This window comes from Danio rerio, chromosome 15, assembly GCF_049306965.1.
Source record: "Danio rerio strain Tuebingen ecotype United States chromosome 15, GRCz12tu, whole genome shotgun sequence".
NCBI lineage: Eukaryota > Metazoa > Chordata > Actinopteri > Cypriniformes > Danionidae > Danio > Danio rerio.
In genome coordinates, this window is record NC_133190.1 from 19,168,807 (window position 1) to 19,187,524 (window position 18,718).

At 37.1% G+C, this 18,718-nt stretch overlaps 1 protein-coding gene across 2 annotated transcripts in view; it reads right to left on the reverse strand.

Moving 5' to 3' along the window:
- Window positions 1-491: 491 nt before the first annotated feature.
- Window positions 492-18,718, reverse strand: part of tyw1 (tRNA-yW synthesizing protein 1 homolog (S. cerevisiae)) — a 134,123-nt gene continuing 115,896 nt past the window's right edge. For both annotated transcript variants that reach the window (XM_073923137.1, NM_001077156.2), the window contains exons 15-16: window positions 14,455-14,622; window positions 492-984 (exon numbers count right to left, since the gene is read on the reverse strand). In XM_073923137.1, coding sequence (XP_073779238.1) covers window positions 763-984; window positions 14,455-14,622 — 390 coding nt within the window. In that variant the 3' untranslated portion in view covers window positions 492-762. The remainder of the gene's footprint in view (window positions 985-14,454; window positions 14,623-18,718) is intronic.

Sequence of the window (18,718 nt, forward strand, 5' to 3'; positions counted from 1 at the left end):
CTAATGAGTGATGATTTTAGGTGTGTTTAAGGAGACATGGAAAATGTGCAGAGCTGGTGGTCCTGTAAGGTGGTTGAGAAACACTGCCCTAGATTAATAGGAATGCAAAATACTAAACAGAGAGATGTAAACTGCAATTTTATATTTGAATTTCCTGAGTGGTTGTTACTGTGATATTTATGATGCAGTTCTGATTGCTAACTGCTTTTAGCTATTTCACGGGCTGACCTGTATGAACCGCTCCATTCAAAGTCCCAGCTGACTCATCTGCCCTCTAAATGTCTACAAGAATGTACAAATCACAGTTTGAGGTGACATGTTATTAATGGAGGTAACTACAGTGATATTTTTCTTTTGTGGTTCTTTCCTCTTGTGCTCTCTAAATTTAGGCCCTAAGGTTATATGAGTAAATGAGGTCCTAAATTCAAGTTCCTCGGTTCTGTCATCCTGTTACCAGAGCTATTAGATTAAGAGCTCAAAGTGAACAAGACTTGGAAATTAAATTGTTTATTAGCATGGTTACAACCAAAAACAAAAGTTAACATCCATTAAAACGACATGAAAAAGAGAGTCTGCAAGAGATTACTTTTACATTTGCATGAAATGCATCCCTAAGGCCAGTCTCAGAGCACAAAAGCGAACGTTGGATAAAGTAATAAAAACATAAATCTTAATTGTGGACACTGTCGATCAGCTGATCTATCCCGAACATTAAAAATACACATTCCTATACAGACATAAACTAGGAAGGCAACGGTATTGTCAACACCCTGATATATCTTTGGTCTTGTTCTTTCTCTGGAAGCGTGTGTCTGTGGGGTCAAAACCCCTCTCTCCGGCCCCAAAAACGGCCCAGCTTGGGGTCTTAGCCATATAGTCCATTGCTGAGAAGTTCTTGGTGCCTCCGCTCTCTTCATATTGCTGAATGAGCTCCTGAAAGCGCTCATAGTCAATCCATGTCCACCACTCTCCATCAACTTTGAACTGCAGAAAAACAGGAAAGAAAAGTGATAAGAATAAAAAACATAATTAACACAGCCATGAAAATTGACTGACAAGGTGTTCACATTGACTAATTAGGTTTTTTTCAAACATATTAGCTTCCAGCCAGGTAAATCTCAGGTTAATAGGGACTTTCTTTTGGGCAATGGGTAGTTATAGGAACTAAGTCATAGGAACTAGCCACCAGCTAACAAAGGTTAAAATTCTGTGATGTATTCTCCGAAAAATGATTTCCTTCCCATTCTCCGGTGTACGGAAGAACATGTTATTCACAACTTCACTATGTACTTTAAAGGACTGGTTGACAGCAACATCAAGCTCTGCAGTCAATGAAATCTCCAACTGGAGAATGGAGGACACCATGACTGATGTGGAGTTTACACTGTGTGGTGTGTGCTTTTGTGATCGGTATGTACCTCTATGTATTGTAGAGGTATGCAATTGCAAACCAAAATAAATGACTGGCTTGAAGTGCTACACATTATGAAGGTTGAGAAAAGAACACAACCCTGTAGATAAAGGCAACAGGTAAAGGCCTGAACATTAGCTTTCTGTATTTTTGTGATTTGTAGCACATCAAAATACAGTAGAGTGCCCGTTTCTTATGCCATGCATTTGCACAATCAGTGTACGTTTATGCGTATAGTTTACTATTTTAGAGCTAATTTAGTTCCCCCAAATGGAATTTCTAAAAATAAAATCCTTCCCAGTTCCTATGGTGTTAACGTGTCAAAAAGTGGATGCCTTCACCATTTTTTCTTGAAACTACTGCAGGACTAGAAACTATGTGAAAATCTCTCGTTAGTGACACAGACACAACAAAGAGCTGTCAACTTCTAGTGATTAGAGGACACTGACTCTTAGTGACCGGATGTAAACCTGGCAATCAACATGCAGCAAAAGTTCAGAAATGCTCTACTTTATGCAAATGTAAATCAACTTTTTACAAGCTATTCCCAATGAACATGGTACATGTTCCATAAAGAAAATCAGATTTCATATGGGATATGATGTGAGAAATCTTACAATGGCTTTAAAAAATCTGCAAAGTTGTATTATCTTCTTCCAGCTTGGCACTTGGGCTGTAGTCTGTGATTGAGTATCAATTTCATTTAGTAAGAGTTGTGTTCTTTGACCAGTTCAATCAGTCCGGCTGAACCTCGACTCTCAAGCTTTGTTTCTTTATGAAGGTGTAGACACAGTTTAGCTCTGCTTGTTTTCCCACCCTGTACATTTAATCAATTTCCATCAGTGCCTCTAAACCAATCTTCAACAAAGGCGTAAAGAGTCCTAGTGGGGAGCTGCACTGATTACATTTCACACTGCACTGATGAGATGCTTTACTGTGAACCATGCTCAGCATGGTGATCCAATCAGCTATAGGCATCAGACTCCTGTTTCTTCATCTCTTGACATACCCTTTCTTTCAAGACCTACTCATTGCCACAAAATCAATTTAGGTGTATTGTATTTTTGCTCTGAAAAGGCCGCTTGGGTATCTGATTGGGTTGCTAGAAGCTTGGGTCAAGGGAAGTGAAAGACATGTCTCAAAAGTAACTATAACCTGCTTTCTAGTAAAGACCTGTGGAACTACATCCGTAGAACAGGCATGTTTTTTAGACAGCGGAAGTGGAGGGCTATTTCCAGCAGCTAACAAAGCTGTCAGTAAATAAAGATGAGTATACAAGCTTGTGCACTACAACTGAGGGCGTGCTCACACCATGTACAGTTGCCTTAAACTGTGCCGAAGGATGCTTGTCCCCTATTCCGTCTGCCCCGACGGCCTGCACTCTAAATGCATCTGAGCCGGAGCACACTTACGTCATCGATGATGCACTGGTCAGTTAACAGAAGAGAAGAGCTTTCGCTCAGCACAGTGAAGATTGCTTTAGTTATATCACTTTAGTTGTTTGATATGCAATGACACGCAGTCAATTAATTCACCGAACAGATCAGTTACTTTTGGCTCTCATAAATAATCATAAAAGTCCTCATGCTGCAGGTATTAGGAGATTTGCTGAACGTGCAGCTGTTGTGCAGTGAAGTGTTTGCGTCTTCAATAAACTATGACAGTTTGCGTTCAATGAACAGTAAGAATAATTGATAAATCCATATGAAGCAGTCCTTTAAATGTCACGTCTCGTATTCAGTTTCGGGCTCAGGCGTGCTTTGCACTCACACTACAAGCGTACAGCACCAAAGTCCAAGTGAACCTCGCTCTGGCACACCTCTACTGGCGCCCAACTGAACTGCGCCTGAGCCCAATTCAGAGCACTCACACTTCTCAAACGAACCAGTAAAACGCACCTGGGCATGGTCCGGATAGCATAGTGTGAGTAAGCCCTGAGAAGCAAACCTTCTTCCTTCTACTAAAAAATTACAAGGTTACAGCCTCCTTTTAGTGCATATGATCCTTTCCCTTGTGCCATTTGACCTCAGTTTAGCTGCTTACCTGAAGCTTCCTGAAGGCAGCCTCTAATGCTCTCTGCAGTCAGTCTGTAAAGCCTAAAGCAGTTTGCTTCCTCTGGGAAACGTTCTTCCTCAGCTGCATGCTTTTATTACAGAGTAATTTGCTGAGTTGAATCACTCTGCACCCTTCTTACAGATACTAAGCAGTCAGAAGATGAAGTGTCCCATGAGGCCCAACTCATCTGCCCAGGAAGGCCACTGATACATCCCCTACCACTTTTAAGATTTGTCCCCTGCTTGTCATTACACACAACTGTAGGTTCAGCCCAGCATTCTCCGATCTTACTCGCATAAGGAAACTACTGTTGGGGATTGACTAAAAATATAATTGCTGCTAGCTTGTTTACGCTTGTTACAGCTGAACAAGCTGATTGAGCAATAATCAAAACCACTTATGCCTTCTTAATAGAGATGGGAAGTCAAGTTCATTTTCACCATGAACGATTTGCTTTAAAAGAGCAAAACAAGCTAGGTCTTTTTTTAATCCATTCATTCTAAAATACTCAAGTACCAGAACATTTTAGCATGTATACAATAAAATGCAAAGTTTGAAAAAAGAATATTAAGTTTAAGATGTGATAAAAAGCAAATTAAATACAACACTGGCCAATACCATTTAAAAAGTTTAATTATAATTGCACCAAGCAGCAACATCCCGCTCTTCCTTGTGAAGCCAATACGGATGTAACTAAAACTGCAATTCATCAACTCGCCTTTGGGAGCTGGCTCCAGGAAGTCCTGATGTTCACTGACAGCAATGCTAAATTGACCAATTTTACAGCTGATAAAAACATGTGTGTAGCCTGGTACAAAAGAAGATTTTGGTGTATATAGCTCATATTACCCTTCTTGACAACTGTGAGGGGAGTGATTTTTTTAAGTAATTCATCCATTTAGCTTTATAAAGTTATAATAAGTCTGCATAATTAAGAGCGTGACCACTTGAGTGACAGTTAGGTCTTGCTAGTCACCGTCACATTAGCCCCTGAACTCAGCATATATCTCAAATTTTGTTTTGTTTTATGTGGCTTTACACATTTGATTGTCTTTTGGAATTATTTCTTACAATTATCAGATGATATGGCATGCTGTGCACTTAATTGTGCTCACAAACCGTTCAAGTTGCCTCCATTTCCCAGCTGGTTTCTCTTCTACAATCATTAGTTAGCCAATCAGATAAATCCAAACTCACTATAAGTAGCTTAGCTAAAATTACTCCCTTATCTTCGTTTTCCAAAGAAACCCCCCATCGACCCCTTCTCCCCTTTTCTTTCTTTACCACTGCTTGATGCTCAATCAAGGTTATCAATTATCTCCAAGCTCAGGGTTCTCTCCCGGGACAGCATGCCAAACCTGCTAACATTTGTCAAACAATATCTAAGTGTGAACTCTTGAATATACCATCTCTATAAGTGTATTTGTTTTACTTCAGATAATTTATCATTAATAATTTTCTTTAAAGCTGTAATGCACTGCAAAATCTGACAGATTGATTTGCTGTAGGCTCTAGAACAGTCATCTGTAACGTTGTCATACAGTGTTCTGCTTGGATTTCATCAATAGCCTTGCATTTACTAACACAGACTATATTTGAAGTATTTGGAAGAAATTAGCATTTTCCGCCTGTAGAAAAACATAATAAGAATAATGCTTAATGGCTCAATATATAATAAGTGTTTTTAAAGTCTAAACACTTTATTGATATAGTACACAACCAAGAACATGTGGTCAGAACACAAACGAGTCGCATATAATGAAGTATAAAGTCTGTAGCTCCACCTCATTGCCCTTATTTGGTATCCCTTGGTCGGTGAGATGATGCATGAACAAAATGGCAACAGTTAGCCACACCTACTTGTAGCTTCATTTGTGCTCTTCGGAAACCTATCGGTGACATCACGGATACTACGTCTATAATTTTTAATATCTATGGTTTGCACCAGATAAATAGCCCCAAAAGTTGAACTTTAAATTATAAACTTCTTGCTTGGCAAGCAAATTTCAAATTAAATTCACAACACAGCCCAAGATGGAGAAGACGGATAGCGATAGTGAACTTTAGATGCAGTATTTGTGAGTGGGAAACTGGCAGCATTTGTATTTTTGCAGTGCAAAATTATCCACATTTGCCTCGCCAACAGATGGCCATGCCATTGAGAGAGTGCACTTTAAGGTCCCATTCGTTTGTAAAATTGCTTCTGCACAGCTAACTGGGAGCACTAAGCATATGAAGTCACTATGCCAGTGAGATTTTGGGATGCCACATCACCCAACACAGATTGCAGCCTCTCTTTCATTCCCTAAACGCTATAAACATCCCCCCAAATTAATGATGCTCTGTTCTGTATGGTGCGCTTTGGGGCTTCTACAGTCTGGTGCAGTTACTGTGAGACTGCTGAGACTTAAAAGTTTAAATGGGTAATCTTGTTTACGAATTAATGAATGTTCATAAGGCCAGCTAAGGCTTTTGAAAAATGCAATATGCTTCAAGGCTACATCTCTTATTAGTGGTGTGTGCTAAGGCAAGCATCTCTATTGCCATTGCTCTTTCTCAGGGCTGAAGTAATAAACTTTAGTGCATAATTTGTCCCACACAGCTTGGGTTAAAGCCGGGACATGCTCAAAGAACAAACAAATAGACAGTGTTATCTACTCGTGTCAGATGCGTCTGGGTCTAAAAGCTCCTCTTGAACAAACCAAAAGGATTATAGGCAACTGCAAGCTACCATGCATGTTCTGCACTTTCATGTAAGGCTTTAAATGTCTACATCAGCAGGTATCAACAGCAAACATTTGGCTTTCAAAAAGGGAAATAAGCCAAGCTGGAGTTAATCTGTGTAAGAACTAGCCCAACAGACTTGAGTCATCGGTCATTGTTGAGACCAATAGCAACACTGTTCTGTTGCGGAGATCATTTGTTTCTAACAATCAGGATGTTAAAAGAAAGTTCCAAACACATTTTGAATGAGTGATCCAGACCATATTGACAGAATATCACAGGACTCTATGTAGTTTCTTAAAGGCCCATCTCATTCTCAAAATTACCAAGTGGCAAGCCTGCATCCTCACATTTTAGAAAACTGAGCTTCTTCTTCATATAGAACTCTTGCTAAATTTAAACCCTTGTTTAACCCTGCTTTACATGCTTTATATACTGAAAGTTGAGCTAAAGGGAATTAGAAAATAGTGCATAAAGGAAGACTTTGAGGATGAAGCAGACAAAACTTTGAGAATATAAGCTGCCACCTTTCACACAGAGAAGAGCTGTAAATTCCTTCAGAAGATTTAACCTCTTCACGATCATTGTGAATAAATGGTGAATGTTTGTAACCCTGAAAAAAAAAAAAACGATTGCGACAGCTAAACAAAGTCAATGCAATGAAATGCTGTCAGTGGCCTTCCAAGGTCCAATGTGAAAAATGGTTTCTTATCACAGGAACAATGGGTCTTTTTAGCTCCCTCGTGAGTCATGGTCAAGCTGAAACAAGGGTTAGAGAAAGTCCCTGTGCGGTCAGGGGCAATGTGTTGATGAATGAATTTTCACATCAAATTCAATGTCTTTTCTTATAGATGTCAGTCAGAGGCAATGCAAAGAGAAACCTTTAGCATGCATTAGGCAGGGACAAAAAGCCTTGCAGCAGAAGGCACAGCAGTTCAGAGCAGGAGTGACAAAGAACGGCTTTATCATCATTTGAATTTTGGGAAAATGACAGTGTGATGCCCAATTTGATGCCCAAAATTGAAAAAAACGTATTTTTAAAATTGTTCTGACACGCGGCTGTGCTGATGAAGTAAAGCTGAAGTAAATCGCTGTACTTCATTGAACACGTGCACTGTTTTAAAACATTTTAAACATGTGAAACTTACTCTTATTCACGTTTGATGATGATTGATGATCCACGATGTATAATCATCCACGACATGATTATACACAATTGATTACCGGGACATGTTAATGCGCGCAGCTGTCAATCAATTTGGTGGGTGGAAGGACCGCACTCCTACGTCAAGTTGCTTTCGGTCTGAAAACCGCTCCAAGTGGTCCACCGTTTATTATGTTGTTAAATGGAACAATGGACTGGGTGTGTTTATATTACCCCAATATGATGGTCTATACTCTATATCTACACATATGTCTGTCCAAACAGCTTAAAAAGTAGATTTTTCACTATAGGTGCCCTTTAATAAGAAGTTTATCTTAGTTGTGCAAGCATTTATGTGAATTTTCTAAATGTCTGCATATCTTGATGTTTACAAAAAGCATTTATGTTGCATTATTCTAAAAATGTGCATTAAAACTTGTTTTCATCTAACAAGTTTTATTGCAAATTTTTGGAATATTGCAACATAAATGCTGAATGAGTTTCAATCTTGACTTTCATTCTATGTAACTACACGCCTAATAGGAGCATCACAACGTACTGATAAATCTTCAACAGCCAATCAAGGCATGTAGAGGAATTATGCACAATCTATGAATAATACAATTGGCTCGAAACATCATGAGAGGGCAGAAGGGCTGAAGTGCCCGTATGGCACTAATCTTCATCCAACAAACCACACACCTCAAAGAAGAGAGTTCTTCATTAGTCTTTTGTTGGCATTATCATCGTATTGGCACTCTACTCTCACAGGGCTCACATCCAGCCTCATTGGCTTCCCACCAACAAAACTCTTCACCCTGTTTCCAAACAGCTTAAGATGAGGTGGTGGCGGACTGAGCACCCTCTCACGTAAGTGTGAGCTTGAGTGGAGGTTGCTTAGATGGCTCACATCGACTATGACTTTCCACAACTGCAGCTCATTTATAGCTGTCATGATGTAGATCTTCACCATGAGACAGGAAATGAATGGAACTGCTTTTAAGGTTGTAAAGAGGTGGACATGTGCAATTACAGCCCCTTTTGAATATAACAAAAGCGAAGCTGAATAAATGAACAGGATATTTAGAATATCAAGATGATAAATGAGGAACGTGCTGTTTTTCACGGTAAATTAAGTAAAGTAAGATCCTAAGCCTTCACAATCAGAAACAGTATGAAATTATTCGACAGATGTTAAATGTTTTCATGCACACATGATGCAACATAACAGTCAAGTCACTTAATGGCAAGAAACAATGTGATGTTTGGTGTCAAGTTTAACGATTATTCTATTACTGCCTTATTATTGCGCAATATTTTTAAGAAGAAAAAAAAAGTTAAAGAGTATAAAGGGTTTTTAAGAGTTAAGATTCTTTAAAGTCTGCATGAAATCAAAATTCACAATGTTAATTTTGCGAACGCGCATTCTTTGTCTTAAGGTGAACAATAATCCGTATGTTTTGGGAATCTTTAATCTAAATCTAACCATTTGCTTCAGCAGTTCTTCTCTGATGTCAGATTGAGCAAAATACGCTTAGCCACGCCCATCCAACCATAAGTTTAAAACTCCACCCCCTAATCAATATTACGTTTCAGTAGGAAACACGTCATCATACTAAGGTTGTTAGATTAACTGAAATTAATTGCAATTTGAACAAGCGCAATTTCTAAATCGCCATACAGCACAATTTTCTGTATGCTGTACAGAATTTTCAAGTATGCTGTTTGAATCAATCATAATGCAGTGTGCCTAAACAAAGCGCAAGAAGTAGAGATTGAGCTTAATGACAAATAGCTTGCATAAACAGGGGCGATGAGTTTAGCACAGGAGGACTTGGTGCCAAAAAAAGTTAACATCTGTGGTGTGGGATTACTTTGGATGCAGGAAGGCTGACATATCGCAGAACCAGATAATTTGTAAGACCTTACAGTCACATATTGCAGCTAAAAATATTGCGCGAATAAAGATGCGCGAATAAAGCAGCGTTTTCATCCAACAAGTCAAAGAGAACAAAATCATCACTTCCTGGTGCCAAATATCAACAGTAAAAACTGAATTTACTGCGGTAGGAGAAGCTGCGTCAATCTTTATTTAATAAATGACTTGCACCTCAAAAGCAGTAACGCGTGGTGGTGTTTAAAGCTGTGAGAAGCAGAACGCAGATGCTCTTGACAGTCTTGGGGTAATTAATAATATAATAACACTAATAATCAAAGGGTTAAGGCGTTTTAGAATGACCAAAACAACATTTCAGATGTTTTACAGTGCACTTAGCATGCTGGTTTGTCCATTTACACACATTTCTATCATCACATGATTTCTTATAACAAAATCACATGACCTTTTTATGCACATACTGGAATTTGTTCGGTAAAAGTGTTTCCATCATAGTTTATGCGCATATTTTCTTATCAAATAAAAAGTTCATCCGACTCATTTTATGCACATAAGTTTTTATGCGCATTTTTAAAAGTTATGTGCATCTTGGCTGTAGCAGCATTTTGCTCCAAGCCGGTATTTTTGTAAGGGTAAACAATGATGGGCGAGTTCGTTGCGAAACTTTTTCTCATTGTTTATTTTTATCACATCTTGTGCCGTCAAATCAGTAGCACCCGTCACAACATACAAACTCACGGATACAGGCTCTTCCCTTACACCCCGGCCTACTACCTTAGATGCCTTAAATGCTGATTTGCATCGACAGAATAAGTCTTCATTCACAAAATTAAAAACAATAAAGCCAATACTCAAACATAAATAATATACAAAAAGCAAATACTCAAACATGAATGCAATAATTATTGAAAGTAAACTTAATAATATTCAAATCATCCAATCAACCTATGCATTTCAAACATAAGAATAGAATGGCTCCAACATTGGTGTTTCCATCAACTGTTTTTATGCGCATATCAAAATTGCGCATAAAAATTTGTGTATGGAAACGTAGCTATTGTTAGTCAACCATCAATCATTGTCTCAGAGGATGACAAACTAACAAAACATTGCTGCAGTTCTGATACATTTTATTTATGTAAAAAAAATAAAAAGGACTTGGCATTTGAGTGTTCTGTTTGTCTGTGGTAATTAGTCTACCGAAAAGTGTGTATTCAAAGTATGAAGCTAATCGGTCAGTTCTTGTTACTTTACTCATGGTGCGGCATTCTGAAAAGTTTACGTTTTCAACTTAGGCTGGAATACATGCAAGCATCACCCCCAATATACGCGCACAAGCCGCATGCCTCTATTGGAAATAACAAACTTGTGTGCCCAAAAGATACAATATGTGAACAACCTACTTCACGGCAGCAACACAAAGAGGTTTATAATATATTAATGACAAAAGAAAATCTGTGGACATGTAGAAAAGAACACACAACTAGATACTGTACATGGTCAGGCAGAATATCAAAGCCTTACTTAAGTTTGACGGGGAACACAGGTAGCAGTCTGTTTATTTATTTTGCCATAGGTCTTTTCTAGAGACAATCTGTTACACCTTTACTATGTGATTGTTTTTGCCTTATGTCTGTTTTAGAAACATGTTACATGTCTTTGATAAGGATCTAATTCTTTTCCTTTGGAAATATGTTTCAGATTCACACGTAAAAAGTCTGTATGTGTCAAAATCGTGACTAAAATCGAAATCACAATATTGTTCGAAAAAATCGTGATAAGTTTCTTTTGCCCATATCACACAGCCTAACATCATACTGGAAAAAACTGCCAGCAACTGCAGCTCACATGAACTCATTAACTTTAATGTAATTACGCATTTTAAAATAATTATAAAAATAATAAGTGACAATTGTGGTACTTTAAAACAAGCCAAGTTGTATTCATTTAAGATTGTCTCATAAGCTAAAGCATTGTGGACCCCATTGACTTTCATAAGTATAAAAGCAGTTGAAACATTTTTTAAAATATCTTACTTTGTTCAACAGATGACAGAAGTTTCATTTTTGGACGAGTTCCAGTATTTCCCCCAACCAAAAGACATAATTTTTTAAGCAGAAGAAAAACAGATGGCTTTATGTCTTTAGTAAGGAAAACTAAACCTTGTGAAAGACTCAACATAAAATCCCATGCAGGAATATATGGTTCTTGATTTCCGAATACAAACAGCAAATCATAAAAGGATATTGAAGCGCCATATAACACTTGCACATAAATATGTTTTTTGTTTTGAGAGAAGAGCGCTGGTAAGGGCTCGCTGCCCACGCAAACCATTAGAGAGGCTGTCACAAGAAAACCAATGTAAAACAAGAAAGGCTGTGAGAATGACTAGCGCTGTGTCAGGAGACGGCATAAAAACACAGGAAGCAAGGTTTAACCCTTCTTCACCTGGATGGCAGTTTAATGTAGGAACCCATATCGACACCTGCTTTCAATGACATTAACAGAAATGACAGTGGCATCTTTTATGTAACTGTTTTATAGGGATGTCTGTTAATATACATTGACAAATAAATCTAATAATGTTGATACATTAACTCTTAACCCTCCTCCATTTCACCCATGGTATGCTACACCTATTAGTTAAAGGAATATATAAAAATATATATAAATGCTTATGTATATATTATCAATTAAAAAAACTGGTATATGAATGATAAACAACAAGTTTTGCTGTATAATTAATGAATATTCATTTTAGCATGACAGAACTATCTAACTACAGAACTAACTGAAATAGTACAGCCTTCTTCTTGGCCAGTGTTTTCAATCATGTTGGTCTACAGATCTGTTTCTATGCTCCTGTTTTAAATGCTTGACACAGCATTTTGATAGATGATATCTTGAAGATGACTGCGTTTGTAGAGATGTAACGACTCACCTGACTCACGATTCGATATACGATTCACGATATTAATCTCACGATTAAATCACGATTTAAGGTGAACAAGAGCCCTTTAGTTTTTTCTCAAATGCTGCACTTTTTTTTTTTACTAAAAAACATCTTTTCTGCAATAACTAAATTGACATTTTAAAATAAAATCCCTATAAAAAAATGAATATTACAACTAAATAAGCCTCATGATAATAAACACACTAAAACTCTGAATGCAGCTCCAATACAGTAGTAATGTACATTACTGTACAGCTTTCTCTTTCAGTCTGAAAACATCTTCACACTTTCATACAAAAACACTGAAGCACCGTGTGATCTCCATAATGTTAGCACTCGTCAAAGCAAGCGGAGCTGCCAATCCTCCGGTCAGTGTGGTTTGGCCTTTTAATAGCGTTTTGCATTTAAACGTCTGTGACAGTAGTTTTTCACTGTGCTGCATCATATTAGCTGTTCTTTTAGTGTAAGTAAGTGTCTTTTTGCAGTATTTGCACAGTCTGTGTTTGTCTGACGCACCTCACCGCTGTCAGTTTAGTCTGCCACGCCACACCCCTGCTGATGTGCAGGTAAAGCTAGTTTGTGCCTGTAAACACCCCTGCTGTTCAATATATGTATTGCAATTCATTCAACATTTCTACCAGATTGAATCATCACATATATAAATCAATTTTCAACCGACTCACGGTGAATCACTACATCCCTATGCATTTGTCTTATGTATAAACAAATGCAGGCCCTTAAACAAACTTTTTTTTGCTCTTTTTTGGCTTTATGTTGTGTAATGCAGTGTTGCCAGATATTTCTACAAAAAACGAAATATATAAAAAAGAAATGAATCTTTTTTTTTTTTTACAAATTGGATACAGAATTGGTAAGCAAACATTCATCTTCCCACTTTATGATAATAAGTATCTTATTTCTGAATTAAGTCACATTAAGTATTAAAAACATATACAACAATTTGTATTATTAGGGTATTTGCAGGAACCCTAAAGGTAATTTCAATACCTTTTTAAGACTTTTTAAAGGCCTTCTAAGAATATTGTAAGACATTGTCACCACTTCAACTTCTAATCAGTATCAAATCTTTAACTTCATACAGTGGTTAATAAACAGTTGTAGTTAAATGAATCAATGGAGCACAACCATGCAATGGAACTCAGATAAGCTCAGAAGCAACAAAGCTTAAAAAGAATAAATTAGGCAGTTGATTTCTGCGAAAGGCTACAGCCACAGTTTAAACTTGTCTTTCTCCAACCAGGAGTATGCAAGCTTACATTTTGCCGTCTGTTTCACTCTATGGTTTTGCTACATGTGGAAAACATCAAATTACATTCCCGCGTTTTTCGCAAATTTTGTGGCATCACCCGGATGGAGGAGTTTGGCCGGACGTGCCCTAGCCCGTGGTTAATCACGTGGTCACACAGTTGTTACTATTAGAAGAAAAATAAACATATTTATGCTTTTTTGGAGTCAAACACTTTGGACAACGCTTAAACAAAATGTAAACCTAATAAAAAAACGTGATTAAGACGCTTTAATACCTTTTAAGGGGCTTAATTTTCTCATAATCGATTTATCTACTTTAAATACTTAAGACCCCACGAACACCCTGAATATAACACTTACAATAACTATATCTAGCAACATGGCAGAACAGAAGCTTCTTCCAAGCTTATTCATTCAGCAACATGATTTTTTTATAGATATTTTTTTTTAAAGTAAATGTAGTAAATTATAAAAAATTTAGTGAATTTACAATTTTTTTTTTCTATTAATAATAATACACTTTAATAATAATTTAATTTAAATAATAACAAATTGTAATATTTTTAATAAATGGAACTTAAAGGGATACGGTAGTTCACCCAAAAACAATTGACAAAAATATGACAATTTACTCACTATTTAATATTTATTGTTTTATGGCTTTCTATTGAACACTAATAAAGATACTTTGAGAATGCTGAAAACCTTTAACCACTGACTTCCATAGTAGGAAAAGCAAACACTATGAAAGTCAATGGTTACAGGTTTCCAACATGTTTCACAATATCTTCTTTTGCTATCAACAGAAGAAAGAAACTCTTATAGGATTGAAGTAATAAGTGAGTACATGATGACAGAATTTTCATTTTTGGATGAAATGAATTCTATTTTTGAACATGAAAAATGTTCCTCATAACAGGTTAGGTGCCTGATAACAACTGAAGCATCATTTCTATGAAGAGAAGTAATGGTGTGTGTCAAGTGTGTGTGTTCAGGGTTACCTTGTGGTTTGCGAGTAACAGACAGTTGGAATGCTCGTGTTCGCAGGCAATTTCATAGTCTGGCAGCAGGTTGGCTAGTTGCTGCACGAAGTAGATGACCTCCTCATGCCAGGGTACATTGGCCATGGTCAGGCTACTGGCTGAGCTCTCGCCACAATACGTCACTCCCTAGAGGAAGGGCAAAAAGACAAAAGGGACAAAGACATTAAATGGGATTAAGATGCTCTAGCAAGGAACACCGAATGATAAAATGTCCTTATAAACATTTCATTTAAAGTACAGTCAGTACTTATCAGATTATTCCAAGAAAAACACTTTGTTTTGTTATAAAATATAAACTTGTGACTTATGCAGATTTGTTCTTGCATCTAATTATAGAGGCGCATGAGGTATTGGTTATCTGATATTGAATATTAAAATGGATTAATTAAAAAAAAAAACATAATAATACCAGTCAATAACTAGTATAACAACAGTTAAATTTAAATTATTTCAATATTTTATTGCATGCATATTGGTTAATAACTGATAACAATCATAATGTTATGCATGCCTAAATTTTATAATTACGATAAAACAAATCAACATAAAGCAAAATACACTAATTAGAAACAATTGTTTAATACTGCCAATAACCAGTATACACTCACTGGCCACTTTATTAGGTACACCTGTCCAACTGCTCGTTAACGCAAATTTCTAATCAGCCAATGAGGCAGCAGCTTACAGCATTTAGGCATTTAACGAGATCAAGATGAACTGCTGCAGCTCAAACTGAGCATCAGAACGAGGAAGAAAGCTGATTTAAGTGACTTTGAACATGGCAAATTTGTTGGTGCCAGACAGGCCAGACAGTATTTCAGAAACTGCAGATCTACTGGGTTTTTCACATACAACCATCTTTAGGATTTACAGAGAATGGACTGAAAAAGAGAAATTATGCAGTTAGCGGCAGTTCTGTGGGCTCAAATGCCTTGTTGATGTCAGAAGTCAGAGGAGAATGGCCAGACTCCAGCTGAGAATGGTTTCAGCTCATAGAAAGGCAACAGTAACTCAAATAACCACTTGTTACAACAGAGGTATGCAGAAGAGCATCTCTGAACGCACAAAATGTTCAGCCTTGAGGCGGAGTGGCTACAGCAGCAGAAGACCACATTCGGTGCCACTCCTGTCAGCTAAGGACAGGAAACTGAGGCTACAATTCGCATAGGCTAACCTAAATTGGATTATGGAAGATTAGAAAATCGTTGCCTGGTCTGATAAGTTTCGATTTATGCTACAAAATTCGGATGGTAGCCTTGTATCAATGGTTTAGGCTAATGCTGGTGGTGTAATGGTGTGAGGGATAATTTTTAGGCACACTTTGGGCCCATTAGTACCAGAGCATTGTGTCAACGCCACAGCCTACCGAAGTATTGTCGCTGACCATTTTCATCCCTTTATGACTACAGTGTTCCCATCTTCTGATGGCTACTTTTGGCAGGATAACATGCCATGTCAAAAAGCGCAAATCATCCCAGACTGGTTTCTTGAACATGACAATGAGTTCACTGTCCTCAAATGACCTTCACAGTCACCAGACCTCAATCCAATTCAGCACCTTTGAGATGTGGTGGAACGAGAGATTCACATCATGGATGTGCAGTCGACAATTTTGAAGCAACTGCGTGATGCTATCATGTCAATATGGACCTAAACCTCTTGAGGAATATTCCAGTACCTTGTTAAATCTGTCACAAAGGTTTAAGGCAGTTCTGAAGGTAAAAGGAGATCCAGCTAGTAAGGTGTACCTAATTAAGTGGCCAGTGAGTGCATATCTCATGCAACATTATATTCAAAACTGTAAAAACACACACATATATACATACATATATACACATATATACACAGAGATATAAATATACATACATATACATAAATATACATATATATATATATATATATATATATATATATATATATATATATATATACATATACATATACATATATATATATATATATATATATATATATATATATATATATATATATATATACATACATACATACATACATACATACATAYATATATATATATATATATATATATATATATATAYACACACACACACACACACACACACACACACACAYATATATATATATATATATATATATATATATACATACATACATACATACATACATACATACATACATACATACATACATACATACATATATATATATATATATATATATATATATATATATATATATATATATATAAATATAAAGGCACGAATAGCGTGTTTTTACGAATACTTGATTCGAACAAATACTTGAAAAATTATTTGTATTCTGGAGCAAGAAAAACACTATATCAAAAAGCAGCGTTTCCTCATGAGACCACAGTGCATGCCCGCGTGAGTGAGTGAGTGAGAGAGAGAGAAAGAGAGAGAGAGAGAAAGAGAGAGAGAAAGAGAGAGAGAGAGAGAGAGAGAGAGAGAGAGAGAGAGAGAGAGAGAGAGAGAGAGAGAGAGAGTCGGAGGGCGGGGCGGAGATAAAAGGTGTCTGGCACAAGCTTCTCCACAGCAACAGACAGAAGGCTCGGCTGAGCAAAAAAAAAATACTTCACTGCATCACTATTTTTGTTAAATAGATTTTTGTACCTTAATTGGGTTCCAAAGTACCACTTGTAAACTTGTAGCGGAGCTGAAGCGGAGTTTGATCGGGATTTTCCATTACGCTGCATTATTGAAGTCTGCAACCGGGTGCTCTGTTTACCCAACGTTAGCTCTGTTAGCGCGGTAATTTAGACAATAGACTGTTGACAGAGTAACGTTAACGTTCTTTTATAAAGGTTAAAATGATGCTTGTGCAGTTGTGTCAAATAGTATGCACTTATAGGAGTTATATGGTACGTCTAAATTACTGTCTTTTGCAGACAGCAAGATATATGCTATAGGCTAGTTAACCTTAGCATAGCTTCCCGTCACTTTTTATTAACTTGAAACTCCAAATACATTTGGGCACCCGAATAGAAAAAGAGTGAGACTGCTGCTGAGCCATTTTTTGGTCCTCCACCAGTCAAAAGAAAAAAAAACCCTTCAGGTTCTGTGTGGAAGCATTTTACAGTCAGTGCTGCTGCAGATAAAACAAACTGATACTGTATAATGTTTACAAAAGTGAAATCAGCAGAGGCAGAGATATTAAACATCTGTCAACATCTTCTATGCATAATCATTCATTTATTTCTTTTCGGCTAAATCCCTTTATCAATCTGGGGTTGCCACAGTGGAATGAACCACCAATTTATCCAGCATATGTTTTACGCAGTGGCTGCCCTTCCAGCTGCTACCCAGCACTGGGAAACATCTATACTCTCTCACACACATACAATAGGGACAATTTAGCTTACCCAATTCACCTGTATTGCATGTGTTTGAACTGTGAGGGAAACCGGAGCACCCAGAGGAAACCCACGCCAACATGGGGAGAACCCAGTCGGGGCTCGAACCAGCAACCTTCTTGCTGTCAGGCGACAGTGCTACTCACTGTGCCACCGCGCAACCTTCTATGTAATGTATTATCACATGCACTAAAATCATCCTCTCCTGATACTGTCTGTGAACCCCCACAAGCATCAATCCCCTCAATCAGCACAGCTATGTTCTGCTAAATCCTCCACAAGCACCAAACCATGAACACAGCCACATTCTGCCCCAGCAAGTCAGTTTCAAACATTAAAAAAAAAAAAAAAAAAAAAAAAAACTTTGTGTCTGTTTTGTGGCAGGCAGATGACAATAGCAGGGCTGTATCTTTTAGTATTATATAGAATACTTTTGTTCTGCCAGATCTCCCAGGCAGGGTTTTATTTAGATTTATTTAGCTAATTTTAGTTTTTGGAATTCTGTCCATTGGAAAGAAGTTCTTTCAGAAGAAGAACAGTTTTTTGAAGTATTATTTGTTTTTATTCTGTCTATTCAGTGTCCTTCAACAAGAACGGTTGTGGTGGGGTTCATAATATTCACAATGGTATTTTATTAGTTGTTGGTTTAATCATGGATGAGATAATGCCTTCTATGTTATTTTCTTTTTAAATGACATTTCTTGTCACATGTTCAAAAACAACAGCCAATATTGCATTTCTATAATTTATATAATGGGTATAATTAAACAATACTTTCACTATAACGTAAATTAGAAGTGTAATAGAAAAAAATATATATTTTTGCGCCATTTTGAATTTTACTCGAATACAAATACAAATACTTTTCCC